Source organism: Linepithema humile, chromosome 3 (assembly GCF_040581485.1).
Source record: "Linepithema humile isolate Giens D197 chromosome 3, Lhum_UNIL_v1.0, whole genome shotgun sequence".
Lineage (NCBI taxonomy): Eukaryota > Metazoa > Arthropoda > Insecta > Hymenoptera > Formicidae > Linepithema > Linepithema humile.
The window spans coordinates 29,602,930-29,623,808 of NC_090130.1; the positions used below are offsets into that span (position 1 = coordinate 29,602,930).

The 20,879-nt window shown below is 39.3% G+C and overlaps 2 protein-coding genes across 6 annotated transcripts in view; one reads left to right on the plus strand and one right to left on the minus strand.

The window, feature by feature from the left end:
* LOC105669744 (protein lozenge) overlaps positions 1 to 14,917 on the minus strand; it is a 35,541-nt gene extending 20,624 nt beyond the window's left edge. The window contains exons 1-7 of one of the 4 annotated variants that reach the window (XM_012362846.2): positions 14,772 to 14,917; positions 13,366 to 13,602; positions 12,663 to 12,852; positions 8,638 to 9,047; positions 6,575 to 8,015; positions 6,140 to 6,370; positions 1,761 to 1,874 (exon numbers count right to left, since the gene is read on the minus strand). In XM_012362846.2, the coding sequence (XP_012218269.1) occupies positions 1,761 to 1,874; positions 6,140 to 6,370; positions 6,575 to 6,830 (601 nt within the window). In that variant the 5' untranslated portion in view covers positions 6,831 to 8,015; positions 8,638 to 9,047; positions 12,663 to 12,852; positions 13,366 to 13,602; positions 14,772 to 14,917. Of the gene's footprint in view, positions 1 to 1,760; positions 1,875 to 6,139; positions 6,371 to 6,574; positions 8,016 to 8,104; positions 8,229 to 8,637; positions 9,048 to 12,662; positions 12,853 to 13,365; positions 13,603 to 13,683; positions 13,826 to 14,147; positions 14,238 to 14,771 lie in introns of those variants that run through there. The other 3 variants (XM_067351200.1, XM_067351199.1, XM_067351201.1) reach the window with 3 other exon arrangements.
* Positions 14,918 to 15,084: 167 nt separating this feature from the next.
* Positions 15,085 to 20,879, plus strand: part of LOC105669745 (Runt related A) — a 78,825-nt gene continuing 73,030 nt past the window's right edge. The window contains exons 1-4 of one of the 2 annotated variants that reach the window (XM_067351205.1): positions 15,085 to 15,173; positions 15,624 to 15,921; positions 17,712 to 17,791; positions 19,166 to 19,317. The gene's annotated coding sequence lies outside the window, so the exon portion shown is untranslated. Of the gene's footprint in view, positions 15,174 to 15,623; positions 15,922 to 16,264; positions 16,291 to 17,711; positions 17,792 to 19,165; positions 19,318 to 20,879 lie in introns of those variants that run through there. The other variant, XM_067351202.1, reaches the window with a different exon arrangement.

Consider the following 20,879-nt stretch of genomic DNA (forward strand, 5'->3'; position numbering starts at 1 on the left):
TGTTTTGCTCAACCGGCGGCGCTCGTACGCCGGTTGCTGCATAGATTGTCTCCCCGGTGCGTGCCGGCCGATGAGGCACGCCATCGGCGATGCCAAACCCATGTATGCAATATGTCGTCATGCGTGTTCTATTTCGCGGCGATCCGTGTGCCACGCGACACGCATTCGTCGTCCCTTCGTGTTGTCTCTTTCGTCTCGGAAAGGGCCAGTAGGTCGGCGACGGCAATGTCCGGTCTGCTCGGACTGACATTTAAACGATATAAACGGCTCTTTCGTTTCAAGCGGATTCCACCTCGTTTGCGGATTACCCGTTAAGAGCAATTGTCGTAAAGACATAAAAAATGCGTGAACTGTGCAATATATCGGGCATACTATCTGGTTTCGTTATCAATTTATTTAAAATTTATTTATGGATTTAGAGATTTGACGGATTTACTATACGCTGTGAAAAAATTCGATAACCACGAATAAAATGTAAAAATAATATAATAAATAACGAAAATGTACTAAATATAGTGTGATTTATGAAATCATGTCAATTTATAATACTTATTTAGTGTATTTTCGTCATTTATCACGTAATTATTACGTTTTACTTGTGTTGCCCAATTTTTTCACAGTGAAACTTTTTATCAGATTCATCGTTAAACATTACATTCTTCTCTATAATAAACGAAATATTTCGAGAGTTTCTATTGTGTATACCCGAATGTAATACTTAATTTTCTAAAAATGTATTTATGAATTAATGATTTGTTTCGTTGATGGATCGCGCAGTAGCAGAGCGAAGTTAATCGAGTCGGAACCGAGCACCTTTGTCGGAGGCATTAAAAATGTCGAACGCCACAAAGAGGTAGAAGTCGAATGGGACGCGACTTAAAACTTTAACTCCGTTAAGTGCACTTTATGCCAGCTGGAAAATTGACGAGGTTCACGCGTTTTTGCACCAGGTCCCGCCCGACACGCTGGGCCGAGTCAAGCAGTAAAAACATCAGTAAAATCAATCACGCCCGACTATTTCGAAAAAAAAAAAAAAAACAACGGGGTCGGCGGGTGTGCGCGGCGCCCTGCTGCTATCAATACTTTATACAACAAATGCGAAACGCCCGCAAAAAACTGCCGTTTTCGCGGTTAACTCCGCAACGGCTATTAATCTGATATCGAAATAACGACCATTTTTTTTGCTCGCCGCGAATGCATCCGAAAATAGGTGTTGGCCGAATCGTTGGGCGCGCACAGACGTGCGATATCTCCTTTCGATCCGACGCCGGGTAACAGACTCGCAGCCCGAGTTATAAAACCGGAAGGTCGGGGGGAGCGGACCCCCGATCCACTTTTAGTGCGTTTCGCGTGATTCTATCAATTTCGGCCGACCGATAATGAGTTCGCCAACAGAATGTTTTAGCAATTTTTCGGGGGTTTTCGCGGCGAATTAGCGTAAGTGAGTTAGCGTATCCGGCGCGCACGGACGCGCGTTCTGTAAAAGCATTGTCTCCCACGTGCATGTGTGCGCGCGCGCGCGCGCGTGTGCGTAGGTGCGCGAATAGCCCGACTCGAAACACGCACCAAGCGCGATACGCACGTCGACCACTGCATCATCGCGCACCATCTGCTCGGTAATGACTCCCCATTACTGCGTACAGGGACTTTCGTTGAATTATCGGTACATTTTCAGGGAATCCCCGGGGCGGTGCGGCAGAGCCGCGTCGGATAGATCTCGCGATCGAAGCGTCGCATAAAGTGTCGCATGATCCACTTACTCGTTTTCGATCGCGGCTCCCGTGGTCCGTCGACGGTCACCTTAATCGCTCTCGTGTAGGTTGCCACTTGGGGTGGTGTCGTCGATACGGTAATGGTGATGCTAAAGCTCTTTCCTGCAACAGAAAATAATACCATTGAAGCGAGAGATTTGCGCCTTCGTCATTCATAATTTTTTTTTCACTCATCAATTTTTGTAAGACAATAATTCACTCTCCTTAATAAAATCGATATGTACAGCCAAATGGAAGCAAGATATTTTTGTGTTGAAAATAATTTTTCTTGAAAATTATGCAACCAATTAAAAAAATTTGTTTCACTTATCTTTTATGAAAAATTATTAAGAGATTTTGATTTATCGGACACTGCATAAAGAGACTTAAGTGATTTCTATATATTTTACAGCTACGCGCCAATCAACATGCGCATATTTCTTTCTTCGATGAAACACGACGAAAGTAAAGTCCGATTTGTATAATTTGTAACTTTGCAATTACGACCGTGTCTATTAGATCTTAACGAAGCCTCGGTGTTCTCAAGCACTTCAAAAGATAATAGAAGAGGAGTGGACGCTGGGGGAGTGAGGCGGTCGTGTACATATATCATCGGCGAAGGTCTGCAAGTTGAAGGTACGGTATATTAATTCCCTCTCCATAAACGTCCGTCGGAGAGATTGACTACGCGCTCTTAAACGACCCATCGCGCGCTAATATGCATTCGGTAATTCGCCGCTCTTTCGCAGCTCTTCCGTTTGGCAAGAGATGCGGCCAGTTGTCCCTTTTGACCAACTGTCCCTCTCGAACGGCGGGTTCCATCGCGCGGCGAAAAATTTACACCGAACTCGGCCCTTCATTTTATTTACGCTCACCGGGATTAGAAACGGACGGGTTTCGAAGCGAAACCGGCTGCCGTCGGTGAAGCCGACATAGCAGGCGATAACTTGACGAGGACAATTCGTACGATGCTGTCCATTTCGCGGGGACGATTCCCGAAACACTCGGTGTGTCAGCTTGTCCAATATGACGAAACGAAACACGACCAAGACTGCTGTTTACGCCCGAAAGAGACGATACCTAACGCGCCGCGGACATGTAATCGTTTGTGTTGGCGTAAATGTCAACGATTTGTAATTGTCTCCCCTTGGTGCGCCCAGTTCCACCTCGCTGTGTCTGTCAACATGATAACCGGCATCAAACACCGCTAACCACCCCCCGCGCCACCCCCGGGGACTGCAACTGACTGCAGAGCTACATGGCGTTATATCCCGGTTATATCCTAGCCCTCTCCGCTCTTCCGCGATAGAGCCGCCACCCTCCCCCCTCGCTGCACCCTCCGCCCGATCCCAGGATACCTCTCTCGCGACTGTCATTGCCATCGTCATCGTTCATCTGTCGCGCGCAAAGTGCATCGTTCCGCCGGATAACGCGATTTTTCCAACAAAAGGTAATCTCTTCGATGCGATTTCTTCCGCAAGATTCAACTGCGGAATAATAATAATAAATAAATTATATTCTTTTGTAAATTATATAATTTTTACGTACAACAAATTTGATCAATTTTACTGTGAGAGAAGAAGTCCCGCCGAATTTTGAATCCGCCTTCTCAAGATACCGAGATCACTTTCCGAGCTTTCTAAGAATTAAAATCGCGGAAAATCCGGAAGATCATCAGAGTCGTGGGAAGGAGGGGGGGGGGAAGGTGGCAGTCGATCGGAGAAAGGGTCGCGCGCTACGTTGGACCCCCTCCCCCCCCCCTCGGCCGAGTCCATCGCATTTGGGGCTAATAATGCCGCACAGCCGACTCCCCTCTCCGGCGCCCGGACCTGCGGTTAATACTCGATGATGGGAACGGTCATCTGCAGAGACAGGACCCGGCTTGTGCATTCGCGAACGACGGACGGACGGACGGACGGACGGACGGACAGACGGACAGGCGGACGGACGAACGGACGGACAGACAAAACCGGGCCACGCGTATGTGGCACCTATATAACGTGCAGCATAACAGCTCGACTACTCACGATCTCCCGTGTGTCTCTCCCTCCCTCCCTCTCTCTCTCTCTCTCTCTCTCCCCCCGCGTGTATACGTGTGTGTGTGTGTGTGTCGGTGCGTTAGCAACACACCGACGACGAGATGAGCGCGCCAGCCTAAACCGCCCACACACAACCGCCCGAAACCACTCGAAACCGTCCGTTAATACTCGTGGCGACGGAGCGGAGGGGACGAGGTCGCGTAGGGCTAAGCGAGCAGCAACGTACGGGGTAGAAAGGCTAAGGGAGGGGGGGGGGGGGCGCGGGTGGAACGGGATATCGTTGGTAGGGACGAAGCGGAGGTCCCCGAGTCTCCCAACAGGATGTCTCTGCAATTGTCAAATAATTACTATCGGCGGTAATTTCAGCCGTGTCGATATAGACTGCGGTATATTACTAATTATAGGCACGGGCCGCTCTCGATCCCGACGATGATGATGAAACGGTCGTTTCAGCCTCACCGACCCTCTTTGATTCGGGCGCTACTACTACTACGTTCCCGCTTCTTTTCGTCCGCGATGCGTTTCCGGAACGACCCGTCCGGATGAGCGAACGAGAGGCGATAATTGCCGGGATCGTGGAATCCTCCGACGAGACCTCGCGCTCTCTCGTGAAGTAACGCGGGTACAATGTTCCGCGAGTGGTGCGTTTTAATGAAGAGAAAAAATGATCGTCCGACCGATTTGCGGTTTATCGCGTATTATTTCCTTTTTAGCGTAAACTGGCTTTAATAGCAGGCTAGATTAGAGGTAATAAACCGTGAGGTGTGAACGGAGTTGTAATCCTTACGCGACAACAGAAGACACGTGTAAAAGCAATTTCAATCGGATATATATATATATATATGTTGCCGGAGAAAATTGTGCGGTGAGAAAAATCGAGGAGAGAGAGAGAGAGAGAGAGATATCAGCCCTCGAGTCGGCGAAAAATAATCTCGTCGCGTTGATGCCGCGGGCCGCGATCGCTCTTTTTAATCGAGGAGGTAGCGGCCGATTTTTCGTGGCCTTGCCACGTTTTAAAATCCTCGCTGCAATTTCTTGAATCAGTTTGCCGGCCGATGCGATGCAATTCAATCAAATTAATAAGTCGCGGAAACAAAACCCCGATGATAGGAAAGCCGGTTTCGCTCGATGGTGGTGGCCGGTATCAACACACCGAGGGCGGTTTGGTCAATCGCCGAAATTGAGTATTATGGATTATCGGGGAGAGATTGAAACAACGAGAAAAAAAAAAATATAAAAAAAAAATAAAAAAATAAAAAAAAATTCAACAACGAGCCGAAAAATGGACAAAGGGATCGAAGGATTTTAGGCGAGGGAAGTGTCTCTTTCGCTAATTGACTACGGGGACCGATGCACCTGTGCGCCAGGAGGATGAAAATCGCTGACTCTGCACTTCATGATCAAATCAAATGAAACATAGATGACGCGCTACGGGACGAGCATCCCGCCGTGTACGAGCAGTCCGGCCCGTTAATTCATAAACGCGCCCTCCGGATCATGGGGTGCAAAATGCATTTGTAGGCTTTGACGAAGCCGCCTGCTAATCCGTGAATAATTATTATCGGCCGGGAAATCGATATTTCGAGAGCGCAAATAGGTCGAATGTCGAATGAAACGAACAATCTTGAAGAAAAACCAGCGAGCCGAGACCCCTCGCCGCCGTCTCCTCTCTCGCCCGCTCGCTGTATCTCGGATTTTTTTCATTACATTGCTCAATCGTCGGAATGTGTGTTAGCGTGGCTTCGCATCGCGGTTTAATCAGTGCTGCTTTGATATTTTTATTAATCAATATGCGCGCGAAAGAGCCGCAGGGGTTGACGGAAAATTAGGGTCGAAAATTAAACAAGTCAAGAGCATCGACCGTGAGCGTTGGTTGATTTTGGCAAGTCATCCTCTCCGTCCATATCCGTCCATATCCGTCGGATGATTTCTGATTAACGGCCAGTTGTTTCGAATGCTCGGTTGGGGCTTGCGGCAGACATCGAGTAATGACTCTGGGGGCGGCGGGCGAGCGGGAACTCGCGAATGGGGACGCACGCGGGGGCAGACGAGGGTGGCCCGATGATGATGATTACAATAACCGTGATTTTAGAGGGCTGGAAATCGCGGCACGCGCTTTTGCTCGCATTGATACATAGCGCTGCAGATTTCTCGTATGAACGTCTACATGATCAAAGGTATGGCAAATTGTTTTCCGGCAGGATAATTAGAATTTTAATACGTGTCTCTTGCAAAGACGAAATATTTATTTCTGTTTGCGCTCCTCTTCTTGTGTCTTTTTCTTTTCCCACATGCACGAAGCGTCTAGAAAGTTAGAGAATAAAAGTTATAATAATTGAAGAAACTCACCCCTGCCGCTTCTGCCGACGAACCTTAGGTCGTTGAACTTGGCGACTTGATTCTTCATCAACGCGGTGGAATTTCGCAGCTCCGCGCAACAATTTTCATCGTTGCCGGCACGGACCGTTACCAGAGTCCCATCGCCGACCTCGCCGAGAGCAACTACTTTGAACGCCACTGGAAGTGTTTTGTTGGACCGCCAGTGCGTCGGTAATTGACTGCATAAGAAGTAAGGCGATCCTGAAACAAAGTCGCGCAGATTTTCAAGTGCATAAAACCATCCGATCTAATTTAATATTTAAATCAAATGTTTTAATAGAAGCGCATGATGCATAAATAATCATCTGTTAAATCTAAGCTTCTTTCCAATACCTTTTGCTTCTCTATTATTTTCGATACTTTTTACGTTTTAATTAATATCGCTATTAACAGACAAGTACCAACCTGTTCTGACAAGTTCTCCAGGATGTTCGGCCTGCGCCTCACCGACGAGCCTTTCGGTCCACCATAGTTCGCCGACGGCGGCACTCTCGCTCATCTCGCCGCCTCCACCTCCGACGTCGGCGTCGTCTACCTGGTGGTACCTGCTGTTCACACCTTGCAGCGGCGCCAGGGAGGGACCGCACGGGCCGGCGCCTTCGTGGGATCCAACGGTGCCGTAATTCTCCCCGCAGCCCACGGTACCCACCGGTAGATGCATCCCATCGGCCAGTAGCCGTCCCTCGTCGCCCAAGCACGCACCCCTCGGCCGGGACGTCGTGATTTTCACTTACTTCGCGAACGGAGGCGACTTCGTCGTGCCTCACACACTTACCAGCTTCCCTCGTCCTCGACAATCGCATAAATTTTCATGTTTTTCAGTCGCGAGATCGTCATAGCACAGGCAGGAATCCCAACACCGTGGTATCGCGTTCCGCTCTTGCTCCGTGATTGACGGAGGCCGGCTGTTTTCAGATCTAGATCTTACGATGTACCGTTGCACTTCTTGCGCGAGTCCGGTAATTCAGAGTACGCTGTCACTGTCCATCGGCAGTTCACTCAACACCCGGCAATGTTTCTAAACCGTCACCAAGATATATTTGTCACCGTATTCAGATCTCTCTCTTTCTCTCTCTCTCTCTCTCTCTGGGAACACTGTTCGCCGCGGCAGCACCACCTAAATTATCTGTCCCGCGATCTCTGCTCCGACAGGTTGTCGCCGCCGAATGATCCACAGGCGTTGATTACTCGAATCCGGTATAACGTCACGATACGTTACACGTGGATAAACGACGCACTTTTCCTACATAACGTCTTCTGACATTTCCTTCTGGCGACGAGCTGCGTCATGATCGCGATTGTCGATGAGGCGATCCGGTCGACGATCCTCTCGCGCATACGTCAGTCGCGGTCGACGGTGCGCGACGTAATGCCGCGCGGAGCGGCTCAGCGGGCCGCGTGTTCCGCGCGTTAGCGGCCCGGGACGGCCTAAGCCCCGTGATCCTGGACCCCCGCCACCGCTTCTGCCTCCGAACTGACGCCCCTCGGCGGCTGGAGCGGGCTACGCTCCAGCGCTCCCACCACGCCGCGAGCCGCCCGCCCCACGTCCGTGTCGTTGCGCCACTTTTCGAACCGCGATCTCTGCGGCTCCGACGAGTCTCCAACGTTCGTGTGCCTCGTCGACGAGAAAATATTGTTTCCTCTGCATTTCCGCCGTTCTGCTGATAAAACGATGACCGTTACTTCACGAAGGAGACGTTGCACTGATGTTCGCCAGATCATGAGCCAACAGACGTGATATGCATCGCAATCGCGCATCGGAATAAATTCGTGGGATTTCCAGTGTGTCAGCACAGCCTTTCACGTTTTCCTACTCGGTGACTGGTGATTTTCTTATTGCACAATCCTGTTAACATATTCAAAACAATTTTTTTTGAGATTGAAGGTCTTCCTGTTGGAAAATTATTTATTGGAATGTAGATTTCGATAAATTACTCTAATGTGCATCAGTTGGGAACACAATTCGCGCGACGACGATCGTTGTTCGAGCCACCTCTCGTGACGACGAGGAGGAAGTTCCAACAGAAATTTCTCAATGTTATCGCGTGATTTCTCACGGCGAACCAGCCTCCCAGTGGCCGCGATATCGCGATGGCCCTGCCTTCGGACGATTGTTCCCCTCTTTTCTTTACAAAGTGGGAATACGCGACGTGGGGGTACAATGCGTCATGTAATGGTCTATATAGACTGGTAACGAATCTCTCATAATGTTTACATTCATTATAATACAATTTGGAAAATATTTAGAAACTAAAGTGACTTGACAAATGATATCAAGAGCTTATCACTTATTTTATAAAGATACACGCACGCCTTATATTTTTTTGGATCTGTATTATTAAAATTTATTTATATATACTGATTATACATGATCAGGAAAATTTTTAAAGACACTTGGACTAAGAAGACTACGGTTAAAGTATCAATGAGTATGTCGGGGTGGAGATTTTTGGTCGGTGCATAGATACCTCGGTATGTCGATCGGTTTCTTTTGGTTTCTGCAAAATCTCAGCGGTACAGCATCCCATCAAGCAACGGCAAGGCGTAACAAGTGTCCGTGTGACGTCACCCGAGTTCCTGGAGGCGGAGCTTCTCGTTGGGGAAGCAGGTGGAGGGGTCAAGCTCTCCCGCATCATGCATCGCTCGCCCCACCTCTGCGATTACGTTCCTTTGCATCTCCACCGCTTTCCATCTCCTTCTCTCGACCCCTTTTCCTTTTTCGCGGATCTCGATGCTTCTTGCTGGGCCACTGGCCCAGATGAATGTTATTCTTCAGCAGTTGCGACCATTGTTGCATAAATTAAACGATGTTCTTGATCACCTTTAAAGGGTATGCGAGCTAAATCCTTGGATTTTCTTGACACCTTTGATCTAATTTCTAAAATCACATAGCTATAGATTTACATTTACAGTTGTTCAAATAATTAAAGATACAAACAATTTTGTATTATGTCAAATGATGAAAATTCCATTCCATAAAATTCCTTAAAATATACGTATATCTATGAATATAATTATAATATCTAATAGGTTGTTAACAAATTTACATTGCAATTAATTATTAAATAACACAGACGTGTCTGAACATTTTTTAGATCTTTGTATAGACTTGTCAGTTTCTTAGACCTTCATGTTACTTCGATATTCAGGTTTATCAAAAATATGCTGAATCGCGGTCATACGGTGCTACTGTTTATTGCATTGTGGCTTGAAATGCAATCGAGAAGTCAGATGCGGTTTATCACGTTCTCAAGAATATAGATAATTAACTCCTTTAATGCTTTTTGTGTGAGTTTACTATTTTTTACTTATCTTTATCACAAAATGACGAAATATTCGGAATTGCCACAAAAATCGACACTAGAAATAATGGCGAAACCGCAACCACTGCAACCGCATTATTTGTATGTTATACAAATAGTAACGTACGACGAAAAATTAAGACATTAACTCTTTTGGAGCTTTTCTTAACACATTGATCTAAAAAATATATATACAAATTTATATGCAATATTTATATATAGTATACAAAGAATTGATGCATTTAGCGTGGATAAAATATATCATCCAAACTCTGCATTTGCCATTTAACATGTAAAAAAACCATCTTAATTATTTTAAATAAAATATTTGGAGAACAATATTATACATAATTATTTTGTATATAAATTACAATTTTTAATGGCAATAAAAACGACGTGAATACAAAAATCGCATGGATGTTTGAAATGGCACTCCTGACGCGTACTTTGTCATTTGGACAAAGTAAAACACGAATGTCATCGCACGGATTACACGTTAATATTCTGTCGCATCCGTAACATGTAACAACGGAAAGTGTGAGACCGAAAAACTACGGAAAATAATAAAGATAACACTATAAAGATAACACTATTGGAGAAGGTAACGATACGAAACATGATCTGCTCCGAGGTGTCGTCGTGCGTATGATAAAAATACAATAAACGTATCAAAGACAAAGTTGCGCCAATTCCGATTTCAATTTCATAGCGATTTTGTGCTTAATATGTTTATTGCATCCTTATTATGCGCTCCTCGTAAAGGAGATTGTTCCATATTGACGCTGTTATTCTCTCCAAGTATTATCCTTATTATTTTCCATGGTTTTCAATTTCATCCTTTCCGTCGTTAGTTGTTGCGGCGGAATGTCGAATAATCCGTGAGATAATATTCCGTACGTTTTACTTTCGTCATAATATGACAAAGTATACGTTGATAGTGCCGTTTGAAATATTGTGCGATTTTTGTATTCGTGTCGTAAACGCGTGTGAATGCCTTGAAGAACTGCGGAGAGAACTGAAAGGAGAAGGAGGCTCAGAAAGTGCATCGGGTCTTGTGATATCCTGTATAAGCGTATACTATAGAGAATATGTTTCTATAGAGAATATGTAAGAGCCAACTGTTTTTCTGAGAAAGCAGTCAACGATAAAGCGGTCTTGCGAGCTTTTCCGGTGGCGCTGGAAGTGGCTCAGAGCGATATCGTCGCATTGATAACAGCAAGCGTCAAAGGATCCGTCTATTTTAGCTACCCGTTTAATCTATTATCTCGTGCTGCCTAATGCAGCCATCAATCATAATCTTGTCGCAGTTGAATAATGTCTTTTTAGCTCTTCTTTCGATTAAATCAGCTGACTGTTGACAAAATTGATTGTCAAACTGCATAATAATACAAAAGATAATTAACGAATGCGTGTGAGTGCAAGAAGATTGCACACTTAAAAGATTGCAAGAACTGAAAAAAGAAGACTCAGAAGAGCATCGAACGCCGGCGGAGATATTTTAGAATAAGTATTTATTTATTTGTTATCTGTGATTTGCAAAAATTGCACGTAAAACATTATGTAATGTAGCGCACATAAAACCTTTAGAATATTCAGTAAAAGATTTACAGTTTTTAATATTTATAATTATTATCAGATATAAATATAACTCTTTTATTAAATATTTACATAAAAGATGAGTAAAAGTTTATGTGCGTAATTTATGACATAATCATTTTGAATGCTGCTATAATTTGAATGTATTTTCTATTTTACAGATCAATTTCTAAACAACTTTGTCCTGTGTATGATGCCGGTAATTCAATCTAATTTGTTTTATTCTAATATCATTAAGAGAATAGATTAAAAAATAATTTAAAATTCAAGATGTTTAAATTAAAACATTGTTACGTCATAAAACAGCTTTATATAATTTAAAAGCATAATAATAATAATAATAATATAATGCATTTAACGTAATTAAACCATTTATGTATTATAAACAACAATATGTCAATATTGTTTTTAATAATAATATCTCAATTAGAAGAAAATATTTCATAATATGTTTATGATAGATTTTTTTGTATGTAGATTTAAAGAAGAAAGGGATAACTTCGTTTTCTCAATGGACAAAGGAAAAGTGTTGTTAGGCGCAAGTTAATTTGCCTACTACACGAAAGCCGAGCTAATGAACTATAAATAAGGGAGGAATACTTGCGCCAAGTGGACAGCCGCACTTACTGACCCTTCGTAATTAAAATCCCGTCCTAAATCAGGACTAGGGACGCGATTAGATGAAGATCGCTCCTGTTCCGTCAGCTTACGACCAAATCCGCCGTGGCCCTTACATACTTGAACCCTTATCTCCCCCGGATCTTATATGCATGTGTATATTTGCAAGAATTAACTTCATTATAGATATATAAATTTTTGAAAATTAAGCTAACAATTACATGTCATGAATAAGCATAATAAAAAATACGCACAGTAAGAACAGTAATAAAATAAAGTCCAATTTGAAGGCAAATAATAAGATAAATATTAAAAAATTTGCAGCTAAATAGTTTTAAGTTAGAATAGCATAATGATAATTATGACATGGCACCGGCAAGTATTTTTAGAAATAAAAAAAAATAAGAACGTGGTTTGTTCGTGACCATACGGAGCGATCTTTTCCGTTTCCGTTTCCGTCGATATAATTCGTCTTCCGTTAATTCAACTACGAAGCGTGCAGTTAATAATCCTTTTGCGGAGAACACGCGATAAAGCAGGGGTGCGGGAGGGTCAAAAAGTAGAAAATTTATCAGAGAAATAGGGAGGGAGAAGCAACTACGAATTTTATACCCCAATTTGTTGTATACAAAAATATGTTTATGTATTATAATTACTATCATTTAAAAAATAATTTTGGTGTGCATTATTTAAAACAATCTTATTCATATCGTTAATGAATCTTATTCATATCATCTTTAGTATCTGTTTAATGAAATCAATAAAGAAATACGATTTTTATCATATCAATGCTTAATTAAAATTGTTCGCAAAACATATCTCTTCCATTTAATTCTGCCATGTCGTTTGAAGGATATAACTGGCTGAGGCGGTAAAAATGGAAAGAGACGCAATGATATTAGATGTATACAACAAATAGAGGTCTCGAATGCGCCACGATTAAACGAGTTGAAACACAGCTTTCCCTCCACCATTACCTTCCATCCTCACATCTCTCAGCGGCTATACTTTCCCCAACCACCGACGTAGATACGTCCACCCTTGTATGTTCCGTTAATAAGCTTAATAAAGCCCCGTTGTCTCCCTGTATTGTCCAGTACACTCCAGTAGATTCCAGCGATACAGGGATGGCACTCGAGTTTCCAGTAATTTTGGAAAATGGAAAACCTGATAATATATATATTATATTAGATACACAAGATATTACAATAGATTTATTACATATATATCATTCATTTATTTTAATTATCTCTTATTTTCTAAAGCATGTTTGCACAAAACTTCTAGCTATTATCAGAAGATATAATTTATTATTTAGACAAGATTAATGCATAATTTATAAACATTATAAAATGTATTTAATGTCTAAATATATTTTTTAATTAATTTAAAGTATTTTAAACAAAATAGTTTTTAAGTTCTTCATAGAAAACGATTATTATCTATACAAATGTAATAACATTAAGTACAAGTATATTTTAATAATATTCTTATGTTAAAATTTTTTATAAGAAAATTCCGAAATTTTTATGCGTTTTTATTTAAAACAAAATTTGCTTTTGAATATGTTGCAAATTACTTATATTGTTATTTTTCTCTAATAGCTTCTTATAAATGATTTTTTATGCATATTATCAATATTGAGGGAGACACAATTATTAAGAATAGATAATAATAAACCTTGATAAATGGTAACAATCTCCTCAAGTAATATGTTTGTTCAGTTGTCGAAATTTACAGCTTCTACCTCCCTGTGCTTACAGCAGCCAGGAATGTAAGCTCGACAAGGTCCGGCTTTGAGAAGGACATCAAAAGGATGATAATACACAGACGTGAGATTTGCTCCACCTCTCTCTCGCGCTCAGAATTTCATCCTATTTGGTTGCTCGAGTTTGGTCGCTCGTTTGGCTTGGATCGCTAAACATAAAATGATTGAAATATTAAATGAAGGCATACAAACAAGAACTAACCTATAAAACTATCTTAACTTATAATTACCATTTTGGATAACAATAACAATCTTAATTTATCTGTTTGCGAACAATTTTAAATATTCCAGATATCTTATAATAATACTCATAACAATACTATAGATGTTTTGTTTTATTTCGACTAATTGTCTGAAATTTTCGTAAGTCAAATCTGTAAACGTAGTAGCGCAGCATGGCGCGAAATGTACGTAAATTTATTTCGCGAAGCGTATGTACAAGTTAAAGCTGGTTTCCGTTTTTTTTTCACCTGTCAAAAATGAATATCGTGTGAAAATAAGTATCACAAGTGTGTAAAACCAATCGCGAGTGTTGAATAATACGTTTATGAATGCTGCCCGTGCGAATACGTGCGGATTCAATCAGGTCACTCAACGCGCTTTTGTAATCCCAAAAATACATTGAAATACATACGCTGCCAGGATTGTTGCGCTGCTTCGAGGCGGTAAATATTGAAGCGATAATCATACTTACCCTTTTTTCGCTCGTTCTGAATATATTGAAAGTGTTAGAAATATAGAATTTTTGAATAATGCTATGAATTGCATGAATTGATTAATATGGCGTCTCAATTAATTGCACGGTTATGAAACAGAAATCTACTTGTAGAGGGTGTATCGATTTATTCCTTGTCCAAAATTTTTAAAAATCAAGTCTGTAACATAACGGACGTAGTGTCCACACTACGCAAATATATGCAAGTTCATTTTGCACCGTTTCGCGCCACGTACAAGCCGGGGCTAGTGCTCTGCGGTTCTTTTTATTGAAAGTAAATATTGTATGTGAAAATAAGTATTAGAGGTGTGCGGGAATAATGGCAAGTGTCAAATAAAGTCTCAGGCAATGCTCGTAATGTGTTTATCGTACAAATGCAACCGGATCTAATTTAACGTGTTTTCGTAAAGATGCATCAAAGACGCTGTTCAGATTGCTGTGCTGTTTTGAGATGGTAAATATTGAAGACATAATTATCCTTTTCTTTATTCGTTTTGAATATATCGAAAGTATCAAAAATATAGAATTTTTGAACAATGCCATGAATTGTTTAATATGACGCTGTAATAATGAATTGTTCGATCATGAAACAACAACACTTACTTGTAGAGAGTATTCCTCTTCATTCGCTTTATTGCCTTGAGTGTGTTCGGTTTTATTCAGATTAATTGATCGTAATTTTTGCAAGTCAATCCTGTGAACACAGCGGATGCAGTGCAACATAGATACGCTTGCCAATCTTCTTACAGCGTTTTGCGTGCATAAATTGATGCGTGTTATTTGCCGCTTTTCTACTCGTTAAAAGTAAATATTGTGCGCGAATAAGTACGCTAGAAATGTAAAAGAATCGCGAGAAATAATCGCGAATGTCGAATAAAGTCTCGGGGAATACTTGTAGTTGCGTTTATCGTACAGATGCGACCGGATTTAATTCAATGCGTTTTCACAATCACAAAGATACTCCGAAGGCACTGTCCGGATTGCTGCACTATTTCCAGATAAATGGTAAATATTAGCGATAGTTATCGAAAAGCGAAGGTTAGCTTCTATCACCGAAAGCGATAGTTATCAGAAATGTAAAAAATGTGGAACTATTGAATAAGGTTATGAAGTGTCTGATATGATGCATCCATAGACATAGGAATAAGGAGACAGAGCATAAAATCTTACTTCAGGCGAGGGGAGTGAAGTCAGTTCCGCGGTGCGGGGAATAGCAGTCACGTGATACTTTGGTGCCACATTGGCATTAGTTGTAGCATAAATGCGGTACCAAAGTACCATCGTAGTCCCCGCTCCCCGAAAGCGACTTCACCACGCGGCTTACACTCCGTCTCCTTATTCCTATGTCTATGAATGCATCGACATTCATTTGTTTGGTCACGAAATAACTACACTTATTCGGTAGAGAGCATATTGCCATTCGCTTCTTTCGCTTTATCACTTTATTGTCTACAGAGGGCGTTCAGCTTCATTCGGATTATTTTTTCAAAGTCAAATTTATAACGCAACGGCGCAGCACTGTGCATGGACGCGCGTCAACTTCACATCGTTTCGCGACGCGTACGAGTACGATGCGTGTTATTCGCGGTTGTTTTATTAAAAGCAGGTATAAGTATCAAAAATATGTCGCGAACGATCGCGAGAGTCTCGAGCAATGCTGATAGTCGCGTTTGTCGTACAGATGCAATGCGATTTGATTCAACGCGTATTCGTGACTTCTGAAATGTATCGCTGTTCGGGGTGCGTCGAGATGGTAAGTATCAAAGCAACGATCACGTATTCCGCCGTGTATTTGTTCATTTAGAAGTATCAGGCATATCGTATGTTAAGTAATGCCATGGATTATCTAATATGTCCTGATAATTAATCGTCCGTTTGGTCATGAAATAACAACACTTATTTGTAAAGGGTATATTGCTCCATTCCTTTCTTTCGTCTTGTCATTCTTGTCTATAGAGGGCGTTCAGCTTCATTTGAATTATTTTTTCAAAGCCGAGTCTATAACGCAACGGCGCAGCACTGTATAGGAACGTGCGCCAACTTCATTTCGCTCCGTTTCGCCACGCGTACGAGTACGATACGTGTTATTCGCGGTTGATCTATTCATCAAAAACAAGTATAGGTATCAAAAGTTCGCGAATAAGTATCTAAAGTATGTGAGAACGATCGCGAGTCTCGGGCAATACTAGTAGTCGCGTTTGTCGTACAGATGCAATGCGATTTGATTCAACGCGTATTCGCGATTTTTGAGATGTATGTCGCTATTCGGGGTGCATTGAGATGGTAAGTATCAAAACGACGATCACGTATTCCGCCGTGTATTTGTTTATGTTTAAAAGTATCAGGCATATCGCATGTTAAGTATAATGTCATGGGTTATCTAATATATTCTGTTAATTAATCGTTTATTCACGAAATTTCGAGGTATACATGTACGAACTGCGCATGCGCTGCCATTACTTTTAACCGCATATCAAAATAATTGTGTCCGAGAGCTCCGAGAGTTTTACAGAGACATCTAGTCAGGTCAGAATTGGAACTACATAACCACATACATTTATCGACATTGTCGATATTACCGTTTGATGCATGTAATATGATTAGCAGTTGTCAATCAGAAAAAATATATACCGCCGCGTATATTAATAACATAATTAATTTATCGTAACTTTATAATATCCATAATTGTTTTATAATTTCTATAATTTCTTAAAAATTTTACGTGTGCACAGTATTCTTGACATAAAAAAATTTTATCTATTTTTATTTAATTTTGCAAATTTGTTCTACAAATTTTGTAGAAATTAGCTTACGACATATTGGTATTTTGTGATTAATATTTAGGCTGCTTCTTCATGATATTTACTCACAAAAATACGACGATTGCGCGATATTTTGTTCGGTATTTTCCGACCCGTATTTTGTCACGTCATGACAAAGATATAATTCGAAAAAGCACGGTTGTACGAAACTACGATTCGTTTAACATTCCGAACGGCAATAAATAAAAAGTACATATAGAATAATACAGGTTTAAATTTTGAGACAATTACAGCATTTTAATATTTTGTATTATAATGTTTAAACACGAATAAATGACAAATTAAAATAAAAAATTCACGAAATAAAATATACAAAGCATTAATAGCACTTAAGTTATCTATTTCAATGTTGATTTACTGATATTTATGTTTTTTGTGATCTACAATGCAGTATGTGTTCGCTCTGTTGTTAGTACGCTATCTTCTTACCATCATTTGCGACATTCGAACAAATCGAACCTGATGAAAACTGTTCTATGCATCACATTAAATCATAAATCTAAATCACTTCTAAATCATAATTTCAGTGCAATTTTATATCTTGAGATTGTCGTATTTTTACGAGTTAGTACTATGAAGGAGATACTGAGAGAAAAAGGAAAAATCTAGGAGACAGCGATAGAACGAATAATAATTTATCAGTTATTTATTAATATTTTCCATATTTTTTTAGGAATAAAAAATTTATCATTGTAATAGGTTTCTTTTAAATTTTTTACAGATAATCGTATGATTCGAAACAAAGTGTGAATAGCCGTACATTCCTGATATGCCACTTCAATACGTGCATTTCAATAACGAGTATTGCTATGAATTAATATAAAAAAATCGTAATTCAAAGGAAGTATTGGTCCAATTAGTGTATTAGATTCTTTTAAGAAGTAAAAGAAAAATTATGATATGTTAATAATATGGATATTAAATGCAGAGATTTTAGTAAATTCTTTAGATAGAAATTGTACATAATAAATGCAAAACATTATAAATACAACAAATTAATATAAATAGTTTGAATTATAAGATGAAAGAGAAATTGGATTAACGAAAGATTACAAAAACAATTTTAAATAATTTTTTTCAAATTGCTCACATAAGGACTTTTTCAAAGTAAAAATTTTATTTGTATTTTTGTTTATTTAACTCAGGATTTTTGATTTTTCATAATATTGTTTTCTATTTATCTTATATTTAACTTACTTGCACTAACATATTGTCTTCTTTTATATTCTATTTTTTACATCTAACTGGTTTTATCTTTTAACTATTATTACAATTATAATTAACACTCTTTTTTTCTTCTATTGTCATTTTTTTATCTTCTTCTTTTTGTATTTATTATTACTGACTGATAAACGAATCATTGAGCGGAATAATTTATTGGGCCGCTCGTGATTAACTTCTTTTAACTATTATTACAATTGTAATTAACACTCTTTTTTCTTCTACTGCTTTTTTCATTTCCTTTTTCTGTTTTGTAATTATTATTTCTGATAAACGAATCATTGAGTGGAATAACTTATTGGGTCCGCTTATGATTAAGATTGTTAAGATTGAGTTCTTACAACTTTTTACTAATCCACTCTTTCGTATTCTATTTTTACATCTAATTTACATCTATCTTTTAACTGTTTTACAACTTCTTTTAACTATTACAATTAATTAACACTCTTTTTCTTCTACTGTCTTTTTTTATTTCCTTTTTTTGTAATTATTATTTCTGATAAATGAATCATTGAGCGGAATAATTTATTGGGTCCGCTCGTTGATTAAGATTGTTAAGATTGTTGAGTTGATTTCTTACAAACTTTTGACTAACCCGTTCTTTCGTATTCTATTTTTATATCTAATTTACATCTATCTTTTAACTGAAACTTTAACTTTAACTAAAATTAACTTTTTCTATTATTTTTTAATTAATATAATTAATAAATAATTGAGCACAAAAATTAATTGGGTTTGCTCATAATTAAATTAATTTTTTACACCAACTTTCCACTAATCTGTTTTTTTATATTTTATTTCTTATATCTAATATATTTTTATCTTTTAACTATTTTAGAATTGTAATTAACTCTTTTTTTTCTTTCTTTCTTTCTCTTTTATTAGAATCTATTGATTTGCACAAAATTGAATTAGCTAATACATTATTGGACTAAGTATCTTTCGATGTTGTAGAAATCGTGATTACGTTTTCGCGAAACGTGCCGTAATTTCGTTTACGTTAATCGTATATTCGCGAGTGTGCGTGTGAGTGCCATAAAGGATCAGAACGACTGAGAGGAAGAGGTGGCCAAGGAGGCATCAGGCTACGTCAGGAACACATTGTGGTAAGTAATTTATTACAAAAAAATATGAACTATTTTGGTAGAAAGAGGTTAGATTAATATTGATGTTGGGCTATTTTTCAAATGCTAGGCATTTTTATATATATGAAATTTATTTATTTAGTAATTACAAATTTCTTTATTAGTAAAAATGTAAAATTTAATGAATAAATTTAAGAAAATGCGGAAAAGAATATTATAGTATAAAAGTAACATGTCATAAAGTTTGAAACAAATTTATGCAAAATTTAATAATTTTAATAATAAATTTAAATTTAAAAATATTTTAATTTTTTCAATTTTTTTGAATTCAAACTTTTTAATTTTTATTTAAGCCTAGCTTTAATAGACTGTAGTTTTAGTGATATAAACGCGTTTGTGATATAATTTAAAAATGTAGCAAGGATATGCACCAAAAAGTAGTGGTGTGTATCATATTGAAAAATGATTTAGCTATGTAGTTTCGACTACAGATAGCGATATTGAACAAGGGTGCTGCGAAAAACGACAGAATATCTGTTCTCTCTGGTAGTCTGTTATCCGCTGCTAATACTTTACCTTGCGTCTCGCTGGTATATCGCCGATGGCGCCACGTTGCTGTGCAATGTGCATTTTAGGCGAAATCAGCATTTTAATAAAATATTTCAATGAGACTGTTTATATTTTCATTTTCCGTGTAATGTAATCAATTATTGCTTTTTAATTTAAATATATTACTTTTCTTGAGAAAAACTTTTAATAATAATAATAATTTTAATTTACATTTAAAATAACGAAAAATAAGAATGTGAGGTGCTGTTGATACATTTATTAAGAAAATTTATTCGTTTATTTAACAATTATAAGCTATGATTTTTTTAAACATCATATAAATGTAAAATAATGCAGAATTTGTACTTTTAAGTAGCTAAAGGTTTGATTTATTTGCGTCTGTTTTTATAATTAAAAATTATTAAATTTTTTGAGATGAAAAATATTTATTGCGTCAAAAGATGTTACATCGAATAATTGTTGCATCGAATAATTGTTACAAATAAATTCTTGTAATTCTATAGGATATATTCACAGATTACACTTCGTAAAAAAGAAAAAAAAAAGAGTGTATCCCATGCAGAACATCCCTTCGCGTGGCCGCTACAACTCCACCCCCCTCTCTTTCTCTCTCTCTCTCTTTCTCTTTTTCGGTATCCTAAATCGCCGGATCTCGCTGCATTATCCCCCTCCTATCATCCCCCCGCTAGGCGTAAGCCACATTATACGATACCCGAGAAAATCGGGAGCACATCCTGTGCACCGAATGCACCCCGGTCGACAACAATGGGCCAGGTTTTGCACCATTATGTAGCTGGGGGATCGCATTACTGGCTGATACGATCTGGCGCGCTTTCAACGCGCTCTCAGATTTTATCGCGTACACACATGAATGACCGATCTTTTTCCTTTTTGGCGATCGCGCGCGCGCGCAGCAGAACTACTGAATTTTGCGTCCCCAGAATTACACAGGTAATTACGCAGTTGCGCGAACTCTTTTTGCCGGGCGCGTATATCGTTTACGTAAATGTATC